Genomic DNA, 24,302 nt, shown 5'->3' with positions numbered 1-24,302 from the left:
GCAGAGACCTCGACATGCATGCTGGAGCTAGTGATAATAATGGTAAAAGCTCCAGTTTCTTCCCACTGCCTTTCTGGATAGGAATTTCTCCTGTACTTACTGCCTGCCATTGGTCTGTGTTGGAACAATTTGCAAGTTGATGCTCCACCTGTTTGACCACATTATGAACCACTTTTCTCTGGGCGTCAAGTCCTGGCAAGGGACCTGAATCCACAGCTTCTGACTCAGAATCAGGAACTTTATCCACTGCATCACAAAACCTTTTTATGCATTGAAATTACAAGATTCAGGTTATATTCTCTAAGATGTATGATGGTTCCTTGGACCATAAGCTTTCTCACTTTTGGAATCCAGCTATTCAAAGTTGAAATATGAGCAATAGTAATCTGGATTCTGATATTTTGCAATGTTATTATCTTTCACTAGTTTTTAATTTATCCTGGTCCTGAAATGCAATGGCTTGAGGATAGCCCGTAACGTAATAAATTGTATTATGACCTGTGAAACTAATAGCTGAAGACCTGACTTCTGCAATGTTTAATACAATTCTAGCAGGAAATGGAGAGTGGCCATTTCCCATCTCCCTCCTCAATATTCCTTATCAAACTGTAAATATGTTCACTTTCAGCAGAAATCGCTATTTAGCAATTCGGAGTTGGAGCCTTGGCCAACTTTCCCTCAACTCAGATATACCGAGGCCAATCATGCCTGGTGAGATTTTGAGACAGTGCAAACGTCAGACCTGAAACTTAGAACCTTTTGTTTTAGCTGTTCACTGGACAAACTCGTGACTTTGGAGAGCTCTCTGGTTTTCAGTAAGCTTAGACTAACTCTTGAGTAGAATCCTCTGAAGGAGCTGCAAAGTAGCATTTGTGTAAATACTATCCTGTTGCAGAATTGTAGATAGATGAAGATATGGAGTGTTACTGTGTAATATTGATATTTTAACAAAATTCAGTGTAATTAGGTAAATGAATGCTATCATAGCATAGATTTATCAATTTGCTGATCATTAAAGGTCAAATGTGATAGACAACAGCTGCTATTTGGAGCGCAAAAATAATTAAATTGCAGAAAGATGTTCTTTTTAAAGTTATATAAGTATATGATTAAAGCATACAGATCAGAATTATGTGTATTTTACTTATGGTCCATGTTGAATTAGTCATTCTCAGCTGGGGCACGACAAATGTACTAAATGGTACTTGGCAAAGGAGAATGCCTGATTACTAACCCAGGGATTCTTCCAGAGAGTTTATATTTATTGGCCAAACATTGATGACCTTGATATTGAAACGGATCACTGACTCTTGCATAAAACTAGTGATCTGGATTGGGAAATAGAAAGATTCAGTGCCTGTAGAACTGAACCTCAGCAGGAGTCGGCACCTTCAGGGCAGGAGACTGATTTGGTGGTGTTGCTGGTGCAGATTATAAAGGCTAATAAATTAATTTCTACAGTTTGTATACACCTACTTTAAATTACCTCTCCAGTCATAACAAAGTTTATGTCAATGGTGTTTATAACAGGGACATTACTGAGAAGTTGCTTGAATGCTGTTTCTGGTTCCAGGAGATGATTCAGGCAAAGCAGCAGCTGGAAGAGGTGCTGTTAGCTAAAGAAGATCAGCAGGAGTTGTTGAGGCGAAGAGAAAGAGAGCTGACAGCACTTCGAGGTGTCCTGAAGGAGGAGGTGTCACACCATGATCAGGAAACTGAAGATCTGAAAGAATTGCATGAAAGGGAGAAACAGAAACTTAGAAATAGCATTGATGATCTAGTACGGGTGAGTTAGCAATTGGCTTACAAACTGCCTCCAAGAGATATTTTTGTATACAGTAGTGAAGCTAATAGAGGGAGTTGCAGTAAAATTCCTTTCAATTTCCATCCCATTTGCATAATGTACTACATGAGTAAAAATCCATATATAGTGCAATGAAGCTTCAAAGTCTGTCTGACATTACATTGTAAAAGAAACTCACTACATCTTGTAAACTCAAATTTTAGCTTGCGAGCCATGAATTTCTTGTCATAGTTTGTACTGAATATTTTCATTAGGTGCAGGCGTGATCCTTTAACAAGTAATTGGCAGAAATAATGCTGGTTTTGTTCGTTAAGATGAAACTTGTCATGTTGTGGAATGAGAACATTGTGGGGCAGTATCCACTTGCTACTTGTTTGCAAACTTCTGCTTGTCATATTTTAGATGCCACATGGATATTGGTACAGATGTTATCACATGCTGAGCATCTCTGTCAACATTGGCACTGTTAATTCTTCAATTTTGTTTCGTTCATATTATATAAGGTTTGTCACATATGACAAATTTCTAAAATGAGTGCAGTTGAGTTTTTCTCCAATCCTGTTAATTGTGCAGATAGACCATTCTCTTAATGAGCTATTCTCTGAAGCATTTCACTTTCTAGAAGGAAATGTAATTGTAAGTGACAAGATGAAAGACATGCTTGTTATGTGCTACAATTGGCCTGAAAAGTGCCCTGTAAGTAGGTCAATGTTGCTAAAGGGTGAGGCTATAAATAGAGTAGTTCTTTATTCTCACTGGCACTTTGGCTCCATGTTTGCACAATAAAATTCAAGGTTAGTTACTTAAATTATTTTAAAAACCAAAGAAATTTTTTATTTAATCCACAGTAGAGTAAATTAGAAGTTAAAACTAATTCCTGAGCTACCCTCTTGACTGTCATTTGAACATAATTTACATTGATGTTACAGTTTCAGAATGATCACATTACTGTATGCCAAATAAATTCTGGATTTGATTACAATTAATTATTCCAAACAAATGGAGATGCACAATCTTCAAATATCATCTTGGCCTTTTAAACTTTTGCAGCATTATGCTGGCGATTATGGGGCCTGTTAGAAGGCAAGTGGATTTAAAAAAAAACATTTGTCTTCTGCTCTTTCAATCTCTCTTTGCAAACCCTGAAAAGATTTGGATGCAGTTTCTAGAGATCAGATTGGGATATTTTGTAGCTTGGTGTCAGTGATGTCAGTTTAACATTGGTGATGTGGAAGCATGTAGCAATTATAATTTGGGAAAAAAAATGATAAGTTGGTTAATTGAGGAGTGTTAGTCTCGATTTGTTGAGGGCAAATCGTATTTCAATAACTAACTCCAGTTTTTTGATAAGGAACAGAGCATGTTGGTAAGGCTGATGTCATTGTGTTGTGAACAGACTTCTGGAAGTCATTTGATAAATTGACACACAACAGGTTTGTAAGCAAAGGTACAGTTAATGGAATAAAAGGGACAATAGCAGTAATGGTACCAAATTGACTGAGTGACAGGAAGCAAGGAGTAATAGAAGGTTTACAGTGGAGTTAGCTAGGGATCGATGTTTGGGCTCCTGCTCTTTCTGATATATATTCATGAATTGGACCTGTTGTACAGGGTACAGTTTCAAAATTTGTGAATAATGCAAAATGTGGAAGTATTGTGAACCAGGAAGAGGATAATGTAACAAGTTAAAAGGACATAGGTTGGTGGAATGAATGGACAAATAAGTTGTGAAATTTAATGCAAGAAGTGCGAAACGGTTCCCTTTTGTAGGAAGAGTGTGGAGTGACGGTATAAAACAAAAGGTAAAGAAAATACTAGAAAATAACCTAAAACAAAAGGTACAATTCTAAATGTGTGCAAGAGCAGAGGGATCAGGATGTAAATCACTGAAGTTAGCAGCACAGGTTGGGAGAGCAGTTAATGAAGCATTCAGGATCCCGAGCAATCTGAGTAGGTACCCAGATTACAAAAATGTGGATGTTATGCTTAAACTAATATAAAACTCTGGATCAGCCTCAACTCAAGTATTGCGCACAGTTCTAAGCACCATATATTAAGAAGGATATAAAAGCATTAGAGATGATATAGGAAAGGCACACAAGAATGGTTCCAGAGCTGAGGGCCCTCTGTCACGTAGAAAGATTGGGAAAGTTGGAATTGTTCTCCTTGGAGAAGACCAGTTTGGGAGGAGACTTGATAGTTGTATTCAAACTTATGAGGGGTCTGGACAGAATAGGTGGGGGATGTTATTCCTGTTGCTGGAAGAATTGAGACCAGCGAACACAGAGTAAACTGGCAAAAGAGTCAATGGCGACAAGAACAAAACAGTTTGATGTAGCAAGTGGTTTGGTCTGGAATGTATTGTCTGAGAGTTTGGTGGAGGCAGGATCATTTGAAGTTTTCAACAGGGAATTGGATCATTACCTGATCGGGAAACATTTACAAGTTTCTAAGAAAATGGCAAGGGAGTGACAAAGGGTGAATGACTTCTTCGGAGAACCATCACAGACGTGACTGGCCGAATATCCTCCTTGTGCGCTGTAATCTGTGATGCTACTGTGTGCTGCAGATCGAAGCAATAGTTAGGTATGATTTAACTCTGTTCTACATTGGTCATAGTCATACAATGTTTATGATATTGAATGAGTATAGTAGGGAGGTTCAGATCCTCCTATGACAATTCTTGAAATTCATTTTAATAAATCTGGTAATTGTGGACCATCAGCAGCAAATGTATCCATTTAACATTGCTGCTTTGTCAAAACAAAGCTAGATGTTCACAAATGTACTGAGAGTTGGGAAATGCTCACCGCTATGTATGATTCCAATCGTGTCTTACTCTGTTAACTTTTTGCCTTCTGTGGTGCCCTAATAATCGACTTGGTAATAAAACAATCAATACATTGGAAGCAACAATCATCTTTTCAACTAGAGTTGAGTAATAAATTCTGTGGTTGTGTATGACACCAATAGAGAGGGAAAATACTATGCCACAGCTCTATTCCAAATACATTTACCCTTGTGGTCCTCACTCTCACTCTGTAGTGCTCTATTGTATTCACTCATCTTGTCTGTGAAACATATTTTTGAAAGTAGTAGGATCTAGAATTCGCTCACTTGCAAGCAGAAGTTAAATGCAGAAGTTCATATAGTGATTTTACATACAAGATGTGTCCATTTATGATAGAGATCTGTTTTTGTGATGGCCCAGAACCTATGGTGTTGAAAGTGAATTTTTTAAGGTATGTATAGTGTGCATAGTATAAATTTTTGATAAATACAACTACAATATAATCACGGAGCAGGTTGTATTTAATCAAACTTCTGAGGTAATGCTTGCAATGCCCTTTTTCAGAGTGTTCATCCGGATTCTGTTCTTTTTGGGAAAGCTAGCTGCAACCAGCTTTCCCAATCTCTGGTTGTTGAGGTGTTCTTTTTAATGTCACTGGTCATTTTGCCATAGACTTTCGGCCACATACCCTTGGTAAAATTATGTCACTTTCATGTTGCCGGAATAATGGTTTCCCCTAATGGAACTAAATCTATAAATTAGCATTGCCATTAATTGTTTAATGCATTTATGGCATTTTTGTCTTTTTTCATTGTAAACTACAATTTTGCAGTTTTTGATAATGTGTCCCGATACCATAACCAGATTATTTACCCCTCTTATTAATTAAATCAACAGAAATAATGAAATTGCCATCTGTAGACCATTGTTATAAATTTAGATATGCAACAAGATTTTAACTGTGCCTAAAAAAAACTGATGTTTATTTTTGATCAGCTGTCAGAATAGAGAAACAAATTATAACTAGTTTCTTTTGTTAAACTTTTTAAGTTCAGGGGTACACAGCAAAAATAGATATGCTGTGACAAGTGTAGAATGTTACTATGGCAGGCATCCAGCTTAATTTTAATCCACGTCAGTCATGTTTATTGTATAATGACTGCAGTAGTGATTTGCTGCTGCTACACTTATAGGCCAATGATTTGCAACTGATTAAATTAAACCATGACTTAAATTTTGAAAAATTTCCTGTATTGTATGTTTGAAATTTTTTTTAATGGAAAGGAAACTGATTGCTTATAGCAGCATTCCAAATTTACTGTATGAGCAAAAACAGTTTGGTTTCAAGAAGAGAATTTACTTGTTAATGTGGACTTTACATATTTACTTTGCAATGTTGCAACCATGTTTGCATGCAAATATGGATTAGGTACAGTTTGGACTTTCCAAACCAAATTAGTTATGTCTGTGTGAGTGAATGTGAATTTATTGTAAAGGACTGTAGTTTTTGTTACTGCTTCTTGCGTTTCAGATGCAGCATGGTGGCTCAGCGGTTAGCATTGTTGCCTCACAGCACCAGGGACCTGGATTCAGATCTAGCCTTCGGTGACTATCAGTTTTGAGTTTGCACATTCTCCCATTTCTGTGTGGGTTTCTGCCAGGTACTCTGGTTTCCTCCCACAGTCCAAAGATTTGTACGTTGGGTAAATTGGCCATGCTAAATTGCCCCATAGTATCCAAGGTTGTGCAGACTAGTTGGGTTAGTTGTGGTAAATATGGGCTTTTGGGGATGGGTGGAGTATGGTTGGATGCTCTTCGGAGGGTCAGTGTGGACTTGATGGCCTCAATCTGTACTGTAGGGATTCTGTAGTGTTGAAAATTGCTGAAAATTTAAGGATGTAATTTAAGAAAATTTAATTTATTTAACAATTTAAGAAAAATCATGGAAGGTTGCTAAAGTATCCTCACACTAGCTGGACACTTAAAGATGTCTTCAAGAATAAGTGAGAATGCAAATTCGTCGTTGTTTTTTTCTCATGCAGCAATGTAAGGATTGAATAAAGATTTTTGTATTGTGTAATGCACCAGGGCAATGATATTAGCCATATTGGCCATAAAATAATAGTGTTTCATAACTTTTTTTTGTTCCCATTGCAAGATTATAAAGAGTAGAAATATATCCTTGCACAGTTTAAAAAATAGGATCTTGGGGGAGAAAAAGTTAAATAAAGGTATCTTATTCAAGAAATATGTTTGCAGCCCAAAGACTGAAATGAAGTATAATTGACATGTTACAACTTTTACAAGCCCTAATTCGGAGTATAAATTCAGCATGTTTATAGTTCATGACTCTTTGCCTACTTCTCCTCATCCCAACACTGTTGATGGTCTCAATGTTACAAAAACTTGATGAAAAGGATCAGCTGGCAAAATTCCTCCCTGGCAGCTTCTGTTAGTTCCAGAAGGACTAGGCACTCTCGGTGGTTAATGCTTGCCTCCGTGTCACACCTGAGCTGGAGCTATGGCTTACAGGGGAGCTTGGCAGATTGCCTTTGGTCCCTTCAAACATGACATCACCATGTTGAGTTTCCAAATGAGACAGCATATAGATAGAATAATTTTCCCAAATCCTTGAAATCATCCAGTAGCAGGGTAATGCCAAATGTTATCTTAATTAAGTTCAGGAAAATCTATGGGATTGCATTTTCATTTAGTCCGTAAAGTTCAGTTTACACAACATTGTATGAGGCCTTCTTAAATGAATTGAGCTTGAAGTGCCCATATGGAAGATTTATCCATAGTGGCAGAATTGCACCTCCATTTTTCCCATGACTTTCCTTGGTGGCCAGTGAAACCACATAAATCATCTATGTAAATGAGGGAACTGTGACCTGCATCAGACTCTGACCCCTACTCAGGTGGAACATGCATTTAGTAAAGCTCAGTCAGCAAGATAAATAGCCTGAAAAGGTAAATGTTAAAGTAGCCTAGGGGACCAGGAGGACCTAGTGCTAATCTAGGCTTCAAAAGAATAATATAAACTGCTGGGGAGATGGTGTTATGGTGGTAATGCCACTGGTCTTAGAGGCCTTTCCTCTGAGGATAAGTTTTCAAATCCCACCATGAAATGCAACAAAATGTAGTATTAAAAACTAGTCTCAGTCATGGTTACTGTCACATATCATCGATTGTATAAACCCATCCAGTTCACTCATGTACTTTAGGGAAGGAAATCTGTCATCCTTACCCTGTCTGGCCTCCATGTGACTCCAGACCCGCAGCAATGTGGTTGTATCTTGATTGCCCTCTGAAATGGCCCCGTAACTTATTCAGCAGAGCGGCAATTAGGGATGGGAAAGCCAGTGATGCTGACATATTATGAAAGTGAATGGTAGAAGTGAAGTACTACTCTGGGTTTGTCTCCCCTCTCCGCTTGCTTTTCAGCTAGCCATGTTTGCCTTGGGCAGGTTAATGCTTTGTCAGCCCATAATCAGCATGCATCAACAGGATACATCTTTGAGTTATTCCATTTGGTGCTGTTAAAAAGGCTGTTTTCGGAAGACAAGTCTACTCAGCTGCTGATTGTCTAATCTTCAAAATCTACTGTACAGATAAAATAAACTCAACAAAATGCCTATAATTAAAACAACCTTCGAGTACTGCTATTGGTACGTTTTCCATGTGGACCAAGGAACTTGATTCATTCAGGAAAGCTTTGTGCAAGGCAATGTAAACTGGATTTTATGTACTAAATGAGAATATTTTGCAATGTATTTTCTTAAACAATTCAAACTAGTTAAGATATCATTTAATATTAGCTTCAAGAATGGATAACTGGTGTTAGAACATTGGAATAGGAGTAGGCCATTCAGCCCAATGAACCTGTTCCACCATTCAGTGAGATCATGGCAGATTTGTGGCCTAACTCCATATACCTGCATTTGGCCCATATCCCATGAATAGTTTTGCTTAACTAAGATTTATCTATCTCAGATTTAAAATTAACAAATGATCTATCATCTACGGCACCTTGTGGACAAGAATTCCAAGATCAACCCTATTACGTGTAGAAGTGATTCTTAACATCTCTCCTACTCAGCCTGGCCCTAACACTCAGACAATGCTCCCTAGCTATAGAATCTCCAATCAGTGGAAATAGTTTGCCTTTATCTACCTTGTCTTTTTCTTTTAACCTCTTGAACACTTTGATCAGATCACCATTTAACCTTCTAAATTCTAGAGCAAACAGGTCTAAATTGTAAAATTTCTCCTGTTAACCCCTGAAGTTAAGGTATCATTGTTGTAAACCTACATTGTACTCCCTCCAAGGTCAATGTATCCTTCCTAAGGTATGGTGCCCAGATCTGCTCATTGTACTCCAAGTGGGGTCTAACTAGAAGGATTAGCAGTGTTTGGATTTTAAAATAGTGGCGTATGGGTGTTGGCTATTTTTGTGGAAGTTTTTTTTAGAACTAAGTCAGACATTCCTTTAAAATGCAAATAACCTAACGAATACTAACTTGTATTTATATCACAGAAAATGCCTTTACCATACTAAAACGTCCCAAGGCATTTCACAGGAACATTATGAAGCATATGGTTTACATTGAGCCTAATAAGGAAAAAAATACAATAGATTACCAGAAGCTTGATCAAAAAGGTAAATTTTAACAGGAAATTTAAAGAAGAGGTAGAGTGGGGGAGACAGATTTAGGGAAGGAATTACAAGGCTTAGGGTCCAGCCAGCCGAATGTCTGGGAGTCAGTGAAGAAGTGTTGAGAATGGCGAATGGGCGGGAAGTGAGAATTGGTGGATCATTGAGGTTTCAGAAGGTTGTAGCGTTGGCCGAGGTTACAGCAATAGGGAGGAGAGATATATCGTGGAGGAATTTGAAAACCAGGACAATTGTTTTAAAATTGAGTCAAAAAATGTGGAGGTGGAAAAGCACAGCAGGTCAGACAGCATCTGAGGAATGGGAAAGTCAACATTCCAGATCAGAACCATCGGCAAATCAGTAGGCATATTTAGATCAGTGAGCACAAAGGTGATGTGCAAATGGGACTTGGTTAAGTTAGGGAAAAAAGCAGCAGAACTTTCACTGAGTTCAAGTTCACCAATTAAGCAAGGTGGGAGATTACCAGGAGGTCAGTGTAGAGCTAACAAGGAAACGAATGTGGGTTTCAGCAGTAGATGAACTGAGCTGGAGACCGGTAATTTTGGGGAACTGGAAGTAGGCGGAATTGGTGATTGAGAAGATAACGGAGTCAGAGGCTCAGCTTATTGTTGGATGTAACTCACTTCATTGTTCTGATAGCAACAGACTGTCTCAGTTTTCTAAGTCTTGAAAAACTGCTGCCACATTTGCTGATTCCACATATAAGTAGAAAGTTTATAGAGTGCGAGACCTTTGTTCCTCAGACTGTTTTATTCATCCTTGGACATGCTGGTCGTTGGTATAGCATTGATTTTGCAAAAAAAAGTAAAACCTCAGTAATAAGATAAAAGCACCTTGTCCTAGCTCTGCTTTAATAGCTGGAGGCGATGTAATGCCCTAGAATTCAACATGCAATATCCTACCTTGAAACACATTGAAGCTGTTCTCCATCAACCACTGACATAGGTGTGACTTACAACAGTAAGCAGATATACTGACTACATGGGCAGGTAATATAGACCACTGTAGAAACACCTTTGTATTTGAGCTCACTAATTATGGATGTCCCACAGCAATTAGCTGGCAGACTTCATTTATAGCACTCAATCCATTCACACTGGAAACATAATTGGGTGCAGTAATATTGCTGGGATAAAGTAACTGGATTCAACGTTATATAAATACATGAATCCCAGCTCCTAGATATTAATCTTAAATCTAAATTGTAAGCAGTGTTATATAGGGGCTTTAGATTCAAAATGAGTGCTGGAGAGGTAAGATATGACAAAATGAACATGTGGAGAGGAGATGATTTTGCAATCATAATAGTTACCAAGCTAAGCTTGTTATTTGTTGTCTGAAAAAACAATGGGCAAAAGTAGTTATATCAGAAAAGTCAATGTTTATACAATTGAATTCTTATACCAAAAGTCACTAATAGTTGGGAATGGAGAACATATCCATTTTTGAAGTTGCTGTACATTAATTGGCACTTAATATACAGTATGATGTTTAAAAACCCCAAAACGGTGTTAATATCTGTGTACTGCTGGTGTCTTTGATGACTTTTGAGTGCCTTTGATTGTTCCACAATTTTCATTGTTTTCTTATGATTCTTTGTGCATGAGAACCAGCAGCTTTCAAGTTGGCTACACCCATGTGTTTGTGCACATTTTACTGAATGCATAAAGTCAGGATGGATACCAGTGATCCCTGTGGAATTACTACATGCAGAAGGGGAAACAACCTGTAAAACAAGCTGTTCAAACAAAGATTGCTTTTGTTAATGATTTACTCTATGGCTTCTGATGATAAATAGAAGCAATGACCTTGACTGGACAGAAGAACATGTTTTTACAATTAAACATTCTAAACCTGAATTTCTAATTAATGTGACGATCTAGAACATTTCACATTTAATGTCTATTACATTGAAATTCTCAAGTTTGTGTTTGATTTGTTACTTGACTTCAGTAGCTACCATAGAAATATATGTTTGTTTATAAATTTGTTTACTATATCAATGCCGAATTGTTAAAATTACATTTGCTGTTAACTTGCAGAGAAGGGTAGAGATTTTCTTTCTATTTGGTTTCAAGGTTGAGATAATTTATGTACATTTGTCTCATTACTCGATTACACTTTCAACAAAAATACATAAGCATTTCTAGTTTTGAAGCCATTGTGTATTTGGTTGTATATACAACATGGCTTTCTTCGCCTGGCTACTTGTGTATGTCAAAGGACTGAGCCGACTTGTTGAGTCCTGGTCTCGTGATAGCTTCACTTACACACTTTTTGTGAAAAGGAAAAAAAATTTGAGAAGTCTACACTAACCTAGTGCTTGAATGCCAACTTTACATCTGAAACTAAATTTCTTAGCCTCACATTAAATCTAAAATAAATTACATTTCTCCAATCAGATACTTAGATGCTTTGAAATTCGAAATGTATGAAAGCGCATGTTCATACTTCAAAATACTGATATTACTTTACTGTTATCTACGACTGTTTTTGGAAACCTCTAAGAGTTAAAAACTGGACATGCTGGGGAGTATTTCATAAAACATTCAATCAGCACCTTTCAAATGTAAACAACTTTTACCAGAATGGAAAAATAATAACTCAAAAGTCCTGCCAAAACTTCAAAATAGAAATCAAAATCTATTTTCTTTTCCCTATGGCCTATGGCCAGTGTTTGATTTGTTTGGAAACAAAACTGCCAATGATCATATCTATCTCCCTTTAGGCCTCCGCTCAGCATCCCCACCTCCACAGAACAATACAGCCGAGAATGAGAATTTGCCAGTGAAGAGTTTGAACCTGTGCCCCATTTCTCCTGTGTTGCCGCTGTTCCATTTCGTACCGAATATGGAATTTCAGACATAAACATTGATTTGTCTTAAAAACCTGGCACTGCAAGGGATTTCACTGGCTTTCTATTTGCCTTCATTGTTTTGTCAAGATTTTGGTTGGTACATTTGAGAAGCAGCTTTTTTGCCAACATTAGTAGGCCTGTTTCAATGTGAAAGTACAGCTGACTCTGATTAGTCCAAATTGCACGACTTTTGCCCATCCCCTGTCTCTACTTTCCTGTTAAACAATAATAGCTTTAGGGATCTGGTGGTGCAGTAGAAGTGTTTCTACATCTGGATTGGAAGGACCTGGTTCAAACCACACCTCAGGATTTTATGGCCTCAGAGGTGTGTCACAAAATTTTTATATAAACCATCAAGTTTTTTTTTAGAATCTTGCATTGTTTTAAAAAGTCTGAAGTTGATCTGCCTTATGTGGCTCTTCATTTATTAGCATCATAGAATGGGTCTTGCGCAGCCAACAACAGCTTACAAATAAGGCTGCTCGGTAGTTCAAGTGCAGGAATGTCTACATCACAGTGAATCTTCTTCACTGGAAGGGAGATGGTGATGTAGTGGTAATCTCTCTGAGTAGTAATCCGGACACCCAGACTAACACATGGGATTATTCCTAGGGGACATCATTTCAAATCTCAATGTACAATTAATTAATTAAATTTATTAATCTGGAATTAAAGGCCGGTCTCAGCAATCATCATCAAACTGTCCTGGTTTGTTGTAATAGCCAGTAAGTTTGGTAATGTCCATAGGGAAGTAAATCTGCAACCGTTACCCAGCCTGGCTAATGTATGACTCCAAACCCACAGCAATGTGGTTGTAAACTGCCCTCTAAAGTGGCCTAGCAGGGCAGTTAGGGATGGGAAATATGTCTTGCCTGTGATGCTGTCATCCCATGAAGGGTTGAACACAAATTATTCAGTCTTTCCACGGAGCCTCTCGTGACAGCAACATGCTGCGGTAGCACATTGTTGATGTTGTGACACAGTGTGATGCCATTACGAAGCCAAGTTTATCCTGGCCAAATAGCGTCGGGCTGGAATATCAACATCGTGCAGTAACAGTGCACCCAGTTTACAGGCACATCAACTGCACACATAATAAAGAAAACCGCTGGAAAGCAGTACCGTTACCCTATACTGCCAAGACGCAGTTTGTGAAATAAACGCCTCTGGGTTCAATGTAAGCAATTTTATAAACTTAACACACCAGTTTATTAATTTCTTTAATTTCTCCATTAGATGTTTCAAATGTAGCTGCAAGTGGAATGGTTGATTTATTCCCTACACCAACAAAACACTGATGTCTTCCAGGTTAGCCTTCCATGGGCCCTGGCCATTCAGTGATCCTTCGCCAAGTAACCATTTGCCTATGTAAGTGTAAACTGACAGTGTTAACAGAGTGTTCGATCATTAATGGCACATGACCAAATCGGTAAAAGTCTATGTCTTTCTTGGGATAGTTCTAAGCGCATTTTATTTTGGTTTTTCTTTTGGTAATCAGCTAATGTTTTAGAAAACCCAACAGTAGTAACCTCAGCCAAAGGTTTTCTGACTAACTTAGAGGCATTGAAGTCGGTTGTAGATATTTTCAAGTCAGCCTGTTCAGAGGTGTTATGACACACCTCTGGAGCAGGTGGGACTGGAACCTGGGCCTCCTGGTGCAGAGGTAGAAACACTACCACTTAAAAAGAACACTCAATGCAAGTCAGCTGTAAATTATTCAGGTAGAATGTATGTTACAAATATACACACAGGGGAAAACACAGTGTGCAGCTGGAGGAACGCAGCAGGCCAGGCAGGAAGGTTGATGTTTGGAGTTGGGACCCTCCTTCAGAAATTTTGAAGAAGAGATCCCGACTGGAAATGTCAACTTTCCTACTCCTCTGATGCTGCCTGGCCTGCTGTGTTCCCCCAGCTTCACATTGTGTTATCTCTGACTCCAGCATCTGCAGTTCTTGCTATCTCCGAGTGATTTACACACAGGGGAGTTCACCTCTCAAAAAACCCACCGGGCAACTCAAAATACCTTTGTTGAGTTCGTGTAATTATGCTTTAACTTCATGTGACATTCTCCTCGTCAGCTATTTTTACATATTCTTTGACCAGCTGCTTATCTTAACATGTGCCACCCTTCTTCATTGTTACTTAATAGTTCCTCTTAATCATCCAACTGTTCCAGGACCACCACCTTTGTGATTGATTGTCTGGTTTCCTCCTGTGTCTCTGTTCCTCTCCCTAATCATGTCTTCTCTTAATTATATCTTTTCGCATGACTTGCAGCCTCACAGGCAGTTTATGAAGATGAGCAGATACCAAATTTTAGCAGCTTTGAGTTTTGAAATATGATTCCCTACTTAAGTCTCCATAATGCTGACTCTTGCTGTGATGTGGTTCTGAATGGTCTCCATCTTGTATATTTTAAAAGTTCTTCAGTTAGAAATAGCACTTTATTAGCCCAATGCCTGCACCATTCCTAATGTGGGATGGATGTTCAAACACAGAAAAAGCAAGCTGACAATTGTCTGCATTTGTGGAGTTGCTTATAGGCTGTATTTGATTCCTGCTCCACAGCTATTGTGCAGTTTTACACAGCAGGTAACAAGGAAACTGGTTGAACTGAATTTCCTCCTCAGCCGTGACTATTGGAAAAAAATGGGTGGTGCTTCTGGCAGTGTTGCTTCAATTTATATTGGGATGCATTTTATCAGCTAAATATCATTTCAGACAGCTTCACAGAGAGTTTCTCTCCACGAGCCCTAACAAGCTTTCTCATGCTGTCATTCCAAACTCTGCTCATTACATTGCACTGCATCCTGCTGGTCATTTTCTTCCACTCATCGCATGAAGACGTTCTGACCCCTACTGGATTCCTGGCACCAGTGCCATCTTTAAAACCCAACTATGCATCCAGCCAAACCCCAGCAGTCACAGTTGCCTGACACAGATTCTATCCCGAAACATTAGCCTTACTGCTCCTCTGATGCTGCTTGGCCTGCTGTGTTCATCCAGCTCTGCACATTGTTGTCTCAGATTTTCCAGCATCTGCAGTTCCTACTATCACAGATTTTATCAGTTGTCCTAGAAATGTCAGGCAGAGGGAAGTTGGCAGTCTGCTCTGCCAACAGGGACCTGGAGGTCCTTGTGGACAGTGGGCGTGCATGGTCTGCCCTGTTTGAGCTGAAGAACTAGCAGGAGCAGACCGTTTGGCTCCTCGAGCCTCTTCCATGATTCCATAAGATCACGATTGAACTGATTGATTATGGCATTAGCTCCACAACTTTTCCTGCCTGGCTCTATAATCCTGGATTCCCTTGCAGATCAGAAATCGGTCAAAATCAGCATTGAATATATTCAATGAACATGCCAGGGTAGGGAAGTCTAAATTTAAGCAGCCCTGTGGAAATAAATTCTTCATTTCTATCTTTAATGGGAGACCTCTCATTGTGATACTGTGGCCCCAATTTTAAATTATCCTTCTGGGGAATCCTTTCACTTTTAACACACACTCACTCTCACGTGCACAATCTCCTCTCCCCCACCCCACAAAGAATCTTTTATGGTTATAGAATCCCTACAATGGGGAAGTAGGCCATTTGGCCCATCAAGTCTGCACCAACCTTCCAAAGAGCATCCTACCCAGACACCACCCCCCCCCCCCCCCCCCCCCATCCCTGTAATGCTGCATTTCCAACAGCTAATCAAATCTAAACTACACATTTCCTGGACACTAAGGGATAATTTAGCCAATCCACCTAACCTGTGCACCTTTGGACCATGAGGAAACCAGAGCTCCCAGAAGAAAGCTGTGCAGACACAGGGAGAACGTGCAAACTCCACACAGACAATTACCCGAGACGGTAATCAAACCGGGGTCCCTGGCGCTGTACTAACCACCATGCCACCGTTTTAGGAGGAACAACCCTCATTCCAATGAGTATAGGCCCAAACCACTCGGACCTCCCTCATAAATCAACCCTATTCCAGAAATCAGTCGAGTTAGCCTTCTCTGGACTGAACAGGTGAGTGTAAATAATCCCATGGCATTATTTTAGTGAGCAAGGGAGTTACTTCCAGAGTCCTGGCCAAAATTTTCCCCTCAGTTAACCTCACAAAAGTAGATTATCTGGTCATTATCACTTTACTATTTAGTGGAGCTTGTTGTGTGCAAATTTCCTATATAGCAACATTGCCTACATTTCCAAAGTACTTCATTGGCTGTAATTTGTTTTTACATATGCCTGTGAGAAGTGCGATATATATGCAAGACTTTTATTTTCCTTTTCAAAATGATAAGGTGACTATTATACCCTTTAATTTACAAATTTCACTGGGGAAGTTAGCTCATTTGTAGGGTGCAGCATTTTCCTAAGAGGAGCTACGCTTTTGTAAAGCTTGCTAAACCAGTCTCTCATGCATTCCTCGAGTGCCAGTTTGATTTCATTGTAGTAAAGTCATCACTGTATACTTTGTTTTTCAGAACTGGAATTACTACATTGAGATAAACATACAGGAGTATGAAAATATGTAGGAGATTTGTAAACAGGCATTGGGTTGATTCCCAACCCTAGTGAAACAGATATCCTTCGAGCAGAAAATAGAGACAAAGCTTGCATTTATACTGGATCTTTCACATTCTCCAGATATGCCAAAGAACTTTCTAGCCAAATACCTACTTTTGAAGGGTATACAGTGTGGCAGAAATTATTGCAGAATATTATTTACAAGTAAGAATTAATGAAATGTGAACTGATTTTCTGTTTCAATGGTATTTGAGGGTTAAGTGTTTGTCAGATCACCAAGTGAACTCCGTTTTTCTCAAAATGGCATGGGATGTTTTACCCTCATACAAGGGCAGATGGGAGTACAGGTTTAACACCTCAAATGAGAAGCCAAAGACAGTGGTGATGAATGTGCCATATTATACATTATTATTAGTTAATAATCGATAGCTTGAATTAACAACATTGTTAAGTATGTAAAACATAATAAAGGCCTTTTACCACTTTTTAAGAATATACCACCGAGGGTATTAAATTAACACTGGGGAACTGCATGAAAGAGATTTGGTGATTTGCCCAGAGTCTGACAGGGAAGTTGAAAGAACAAAACTTTACTTTCTTCTCTTTTCTAAAGTTGCTTGAACTCATCAAACAGTTGTGACAGCAATTTATTTTGGATTCTCAAGAGGCAATTCAGTTCTCCAGTGAACGTTGTGAAGTGGTTCTATTTCAATTCTGTCGGGTTTTTAAAAATTCATTTATGGATGAGTGCGTCGCTGGCTAAGCCAGCATTTATTGTCTCTCTCAGAGAGCAGTTAAGAATCAACCACATTGCTGTGGATCTGGAGTCACATGTAGTCCAGACCAGGTAAGGATGGCAGCTTCCTTCCCTAAAGGACATTAGTGAATCAGATGGGTTTTACAACTGACAGTCGCTTCTTTGTCATCATTAGACTCTTTGAATTTGATAAATATCTAGAATTAATTTACCATCTGCCATGGCGGGATATGAGCCTGGGTCCCCAGGTTTTTATCTGGGTCTCTGGATTAACAGTCCAGCAATAACACCACTAGGTCATCGCCTCCCCCAGCGATGTGCTTTTAAGTGATTTATGCATTTATTACATGTGCTTTGCTAGTACTTTGTTTCCCTGTTCTTTACATTGTGGTCAACATGCAGAATTGACCTGCTGGCAATTGTTGGAGTATCTAGCATAGTATTGGCCTCATTTCTGACATTGCTGGATTGGATCCCAGCTGTGACTTGAGTTGAAATGGTGGTTGTTTTCAGTGAGCAGAAAATTGAGCCAAAACACAATGGTTTGGATGTTCCTTAACACGTTGGGTATACATCGGCTAGCATATTGGCTGTAGTGTCTAGGGTCTGCATCTGAAATAGGCCAGAAGGAGCTGTAAGAGACACAAGCAGAAGTAAGCCATTCAGCTCATTGAATCAGTTCTGCCATTCAAGAAGATCATGGCTGATCTGATCTGGTCTGAACTCCACCTTCCTGCCTTTTCCCCATGATCATTGAATCTCTTACTGGTATGACACGGAAACTGATAGCCAAGGCAAAACAGTCTTTCTACCTCTGTATTTGCACGCTGCAGAACTGTTGAAGACCCCCAACATGTAGTGTTCCTGTCCTTGGCCTTCCAATCAGATTAGGCCGGGAGCTTTCACGTTTTCATGCTGCCTCGGCAGTAGTCCAGAACCATCTCTCAGAAAACATAAGCTTTTAAAAAAAACTTTAATTCTAGTTCTGCCCTGATTGACTCTCCCTGAGGCCTGGCTCACCATTCAGCAATTACCATCTGCTTGAACATAAGGTCTCCTGCAGACTTACTGGCGCCAACTCCCAGCTACTGACCTTGTTAATAGCCATATTCTGCTATCTGTTTAAACACAATGCTCTTCAAGTGACATGGTGGGGAGGGGGGTCACTGTGTCTGTTAAAACCTTTTGATCAAGGCTCAGACTACAATTAGCCTCCAGGCCTGGCCTCTCAACAAACAAACTTGCATGATCTGTTCTTACCCTTTTAACCCAAAGTTTTGTCCCAAAGTCCACCAATCATTTCTGGCCCACAGTCCTAAATTGATAAAAGAATAAAACAAAAAAGTGAACAATCAGTGAGGGTTCCAACACTTAGTGATTAAAAATCTGTCTATCCCAACCTTAAATATATTAACACAGCCTCTGCAGCCCTGTGTTTTCATATTAACCTTTAAATAGTCAATTTTATTAAAATTGCACATAATATAATTCAAGTCTAATAATGCTCACTTCTTAACCATTTGGGCACCATTTGATATCTGTTTAATAAGTTAATTATGAAACAAAAAGAAAAGGTTCACCTGTCAAGAATATTTCCACAATTTGCATTTGAATATTCCATCACAACTGTTCCTTAGCTTTCTTTGGATCTTTAAAAGAGTACAGTGCTGTAATTATTGGAAATTTAGAAGGGAAAAGATGAGCTGACAAGGCAGGTGGTGCAGCATCTGATAGAACAGCTAGAGAGTATTTTGGAACAAAAACAGAAGTTGCTGGAAGCTCAGCAGGTCTGACAGCATCTGTGAGGAAAAAATCAGAGTAACGTTTCAGGTCCGGTGACCCTTCCTCAGAACTGTACTTTGATTTGTTCCTCTTATTGGAGCTGAAAATTGTTAGCTAAAGATCTTAGTAACAGACCAATAGCTCATTGCCAAGTTGCACGATGTCTTCAGTACCCCTGCTGATGGAGTGCAGCGTAGATACACCTGGTTGTGGCCAGATGGGTCTATCCGTTCAAGAATAGATCTCCTGTCGTGTCCTCTCACATTGTTAGTCAGATCCACCAACATCAAGCCAGAGTTCCTCTCTGATCACTGCCTGCTGCTGGCTGACTGTTATCTACAGGACCACCAGTGGGCTGCCGAGGAAATGTGAAAACTGAATGTGAAATTGTTGACCCAGAAAACGTTGAGAAGCTCAAAAGGGATTACACAGTTTGGAGAACTGTGAAGTCCTTCTTTGAGTCTCCAACGGACTGGTGGGAAACAGTCAAGGGGAACATCAAAAGATTCTTTGTCCTCCAAGGTGTTCAGAAAGTGAGAAAGAGAGACGGGGAAAACTGTCCAAACTCAACAACAGCATGCAGAATCTACTCCTGCTACAGACAATGGAGGGTCAATGTCAAGGAGGATCTCCAAGAGGTGAAGAGCCAATCAGCAAGCTTCTCACTCTTTGCCTCGGAGGCAAAGGGTCCAGGGTCTAGCTCCGAGGAGCAGGATGAGACGTGCTGACGATTCTTTTTCCAGAAGGTGCGCAGGCAGAGCTCTGTGATCAGCAGCCTGTAGGAAGAAGCTAGCTCAGTAACACCTCAGTCTGATATCCTGAGGATTAGTAAATCATTTTATGCCAGACTGTATGACAGGAAGCCCACAGACAGCGTGGCCTCCTAGTCGTTCCTGACCTCTATCATGGAGGGTCGTAGATGACAACATGAAGGAGAGGCTGGACCAGCGTTATCTCTGGATGAGCTGACAAAGGCCCTCGAGTCCTTAGAAAAGAATAAAACTCCGGGAAGCGACAGCTTACCAGCCGAGTTGTATTCGGCTCTGTGGGACCTGATTGGTCAGAACCTGCTGGAGGTGTACAACAGTATGCTTATGGCAGGTACCATAAGTGAATCCAAGTGGAAAGGTATCATCACCCTCATCTACAAGCAGAAGGGATGGAGGGAGGAGATTAGAAATTAGCGACCAATCTCATTGCTGAATGTAAAAGCCTGTCAAAGGCCATCACCAACTGGGTCAGGTCTGTTCCGGGTTCAGTCATTCACCCCAATCAAACCTGTGCTGTACCAAGTAGGACAATCTCCAAGAGCCTCGCGCTCCTCAAGGATACGATCGCTTACAGGGGGTGGACGCCTTCCTCATCATCCTGGACCAGAGGCGGCCTTTGACAGATTACTGCACACGTACATGTGGGACCTGCTCTCCAAAATGGGCTTTGGGGAGAGAATCTGCAATTGGATCCAACCGCTCTATACCAACATCGCTAGCGCAGTCTCAATCAATGGTTGGGAATCAGAAAGCTTCCCGGTCAGATCTGGAGTCAGGCAGGGCTGCCGACTCTCTCCTGCCCTGTTTGTATGTTGTATAGAACCTTTTGCTGAGTCCATCAGGAAGGATGCGAGCCCCAGAGGGACGGCTATTCCATGCTGTGGATGCCTACAGGTCAAAGCCTCCCTGTTCATGGATAATATCCCCATTTTCTGCTTGGATCCACTGGCAGTGCGCAGACTCATGAGCATCTGCGACCAGTTCAAACTGGTCCCTGCAGCCAAAATAAATCGAGGCAAGAGTGAGGCCATGGTCTTTGGGAACTGAGCCGACCAATCCCTCATTCCCTTCACCCAGGGGACAGGTTACCTGAAGATGCTGGGATTCTGGTACGGAGGAACCAGGGCGTGCACCAAAACTTAAGAGGGGTGTATGGTCAAGATGAGGCAGAAACTGAGCTATGGAAGCACTGCTGCCTCTCCATTGCAGGTAAAAACCTGGTCATCAGGTGTGAGGAGCTGTCTCTGTTGTAGGTGTCGCAGGTTTGGCCCATTCCCCGAACCTGTGCCATTGTAGTTACCCGAGTCATCTTCCAATTCTTCTAGAGGTCTAAGATGGACCATATCCGCAGGGTCACAATGCACAAAGCTGTGGATAAGAGTTGGGAAGAAAATACCCAATGCTGTCCTCATCCTAATAGCCACCTCTCTGTGCAGCTGCATCAAGCTGTGTGTAGACATTCAGTACGCAAACACCCCAAGTGTCACTATGTACTGATATTCTACCTGTTCCCAGAGTTGCAAAGGATGGGACTGTCCTCATTACTGTGGATTGCTCCAAGTAGTTAGATCATTCCGTATCACCTGTCCTTCATGGTGAAATTTGCAAAGTAAAACACCTTTGACCATTCATCTATCAGAAGTGGTCAGCACATAACGTCCTTGAGACCCTGCATGAAAAGGAGAGGGTGGATCCTGTTGAGGTGTTCCCTAAGCAGACTGTCAAAGTTATTTGGCAGAATGCCTCATTGCCAGAACTTTCCAACAAGCACCAAAACGTTGCTTGGTTGTGAGAAAGGCACTACCAGTGAGATCCTTCATGTACACCCGGTCTGCACCACCACACGCTGCCCTTGAAGCAGCTGCAGGGGTTGGGTAGAGACTGTCACACATCTCGTGACTAAATGTGCCTTTGCAAAGAAAGTCTGGAGAGAGATGCAGTGGTTCCTTTCGAGGTTCGTCCCAAGCAGCTCTGTGCCCAATGGTCTGTTCACCGGGATGCACACCAAGACAAACGTTGACTACACATGGAGGACCATCATCTTAGTGAAAGATGCTCTTTGGTCTGCCCAAATCTTATTGGTCTTCCAGAGCCAAGAGTCAACCTCAACTGAGTGTTGCAGACTGGTACATTCCAAGGTCCAGAGGGACGTACTAAAGCTTGAGGCAGCTGCTGCCAAGGCGCAGTAAGGAAAGACCACCGCCTAAGGTCTTTCCTGCTGAAGGTAAATGCGAGTTCATTCAGTTATTGGACCCTCCCAATGCCTCAAATATATGTAGATATACTCTTTAGAGTAAGAAATGCCTTGGGTTTGATTTTTGGATAGAGTCAAACTCCCATATTTGTTTGCTTCTCCATGTGAAACTGTACAGAACCGAACTGCTTTAGTAACTGCATGTTTATGAAGACATCTTATGAATAAAATATATTTTTGAAATAAATTTAAAAAATCAATGAAATAGCTGATGATTCTGAGCCTCAGAATCCATTTTAGGGGCATGCTTGAGGTTGGGTCACCATCTCTTTTGTTTAATAAACAGAATATTTTCCTGGTGAAAGAATGTTCTAGGCATTCTTTTCATCAGCACAGAAGACTGTTATAATTTGGATGGATTCTGCATTCTCTTCAGAGGTCTGACATAGATTAATGTCATAGGCGAAATATTCTCTTGAGGATTTTGCTGAAATATCAAAGCATTACTTTCGGTAACGAGGCAGAGAACTGTGGGTGTGGAGGTGATAAAATGTGGAATCTTGGCAAGGAGTATTCACTGAAGAGATAATCTCTGTGAAAGCCTGATTATACAGATTTCTAATGCTGTGCTAAGCATAAAAGGCGAGAATAAATAGCAGCTGATATACTAAATTTAGAATGGATTAGAAATCTTCAATCCTCCAGATGCTGATTTTAAACACAGCTCTATTCTTTTAAAAAAAAAGCAGCGTATGAACCTATTGTCGTTTGCTTATAGCCACTCTTTAACTGCTTGGTTTACGAGTGCCGTGTGCATCATTCACTTTGAAGACATCTCTCGGTCACTTTTCTGCAAGTATGATATGTTCTGTGCTCTCCAGTGTGTATTAATACTGCAAGATCTGATCATTCTGTTGCATTGTCCTCTCTTGGGGAGTGTAGGTAAAGTTGGCTCCAATAATAGGCACGTGCTGCGAATCCACATGGTGAGTTTTTCTCTGTGCACTACACGACATCCACGTCTTCATGAAATCTGAACAGAGTAGAGGTAAAACTTCTAAAATGGGGACAAGCGAAAGAGTGTTTGCTTCAAGTTTTTTGGAGCAGTGTTGGAATTTTGTTAAGGAATGTTGGTGAGGAACTGGATGCATTTTTCAGGAACCAGCCCTTCCAGGTTAATCCTTGCTGACCTATTTTCAGCCCCTCAAATGTATTTTTTTTTTAAGTTGTCTTCTGACAATACTAAGTCATAGAGATTTTAAGGAAGTCTGTTTGGAGTTTAGAATTTGTGGCCATTTTCAGTAATTCAGGCCCCTGTGACATCGATTAAGGTATGGCTTCCTTTGTGTCTGTTGGATGATGTGCAAATTGGGATTCCTGCAAATTATCCGCATATTTTCAACAAATTTAAGAAATCTCACTCACCAGAGCTGCCCCTCCCCCAGCCTCCCCAAATTAGGAAATAGATTCATGGAGATCTACAGCACAGAAAAAAGGCTCTTCAGTCCATCTAGTCTGTTCTGGTCAAATCAACTTCCAAACTATTCTAGTCCCATTTTCCAGCACTTAGCCAATAGCCTCGTATGCTTTGGCATTGCAGGTCACAACACTTCTCGAATGTTATGGGGGCTTCTGCCTCACCCACCCTTATAGGCAGTGTGTTCCAGATTCCCACCACCCTCTGGGTGAACAGGTTTTTACTCACATTCCCTCTAAATCTTCTGCCCTTTAACTTAAATAAATCTTTGGCAGAGGGAAGATTGGGCCACAGCGGGCATCCACTGAACTGAATCTGACTCTGTCCCTAATTCTGGGCTAATTTTGCCCTCCTGCCCCAGTTATACCCGTTGGAATTTCAGGGTTGTAGTTCCTATGGTAACACTCAAAGGCTTGTCTGTACTTCTGCTAATGTATTTCTTCTAAAATAACTTAACATCTTTGTGGTCTCCTCCCCCTGAGATTGACTCAATTTATATGTTTAATGGTTCAATTGGAGGACGTATTTTGTGTTGGCTTACTGCACTCAGTGGGATTAATTCTGTGCATTTTTGTCGAAGCAAGGAGCCTCTTTACTGTAGAAGTCTTAGTGTAATATTAAATTCTCTCCAGCTTTAATTGTTAATTTATTCAACAGAGCAAAAGTGCATTGGAGCAA

At 40.3% G+C, this 24,302-nt stretch overlaps 1 protein-coding gene across 1 annotated transcript in view; it reads left to right on the top strand.

Annotated features, from left to right (window-relative positions):
• LOC109935821 (cingulin-like 1) overlaps nt 1-24,302 on the top strand; it is a 77,760-nt gene that overhangs the window by 51,116 nt on the left and 2,342 nt on the right. Inside the window, exons 8-9 of the mRNA XM_020534460.2 lie at nt 1,574-1,786; nt 24,282-24,298. Of these exons, the coding sequence (XP_020390049.2) occupies nt 1,574-1,786; nt 24,282-24,298 (230 nt within the window). The remainder of the gene's footprint in view (nt 1-1,573; nt 1,787-24,281; nt 24,299-24,302) is intronic.

This window comes from Rhincodon typus, chromosome 33, assembly GCF_021869965.1.
Source record: "Rhincodon typus isolate 14 chromosome 33, sRhiTyp1.1, whole genome shotgun sequence".
Lineage (NCBI taxonomy): Eukaryota > Metazoa > Chordata > Chondrichthyes > Orectolobiformes > Rhincodontidae > Rhincodon > Rhincodon typus.
This window is presented reverse-complemented; position numbering and strand designations above follow the sequence as displayed.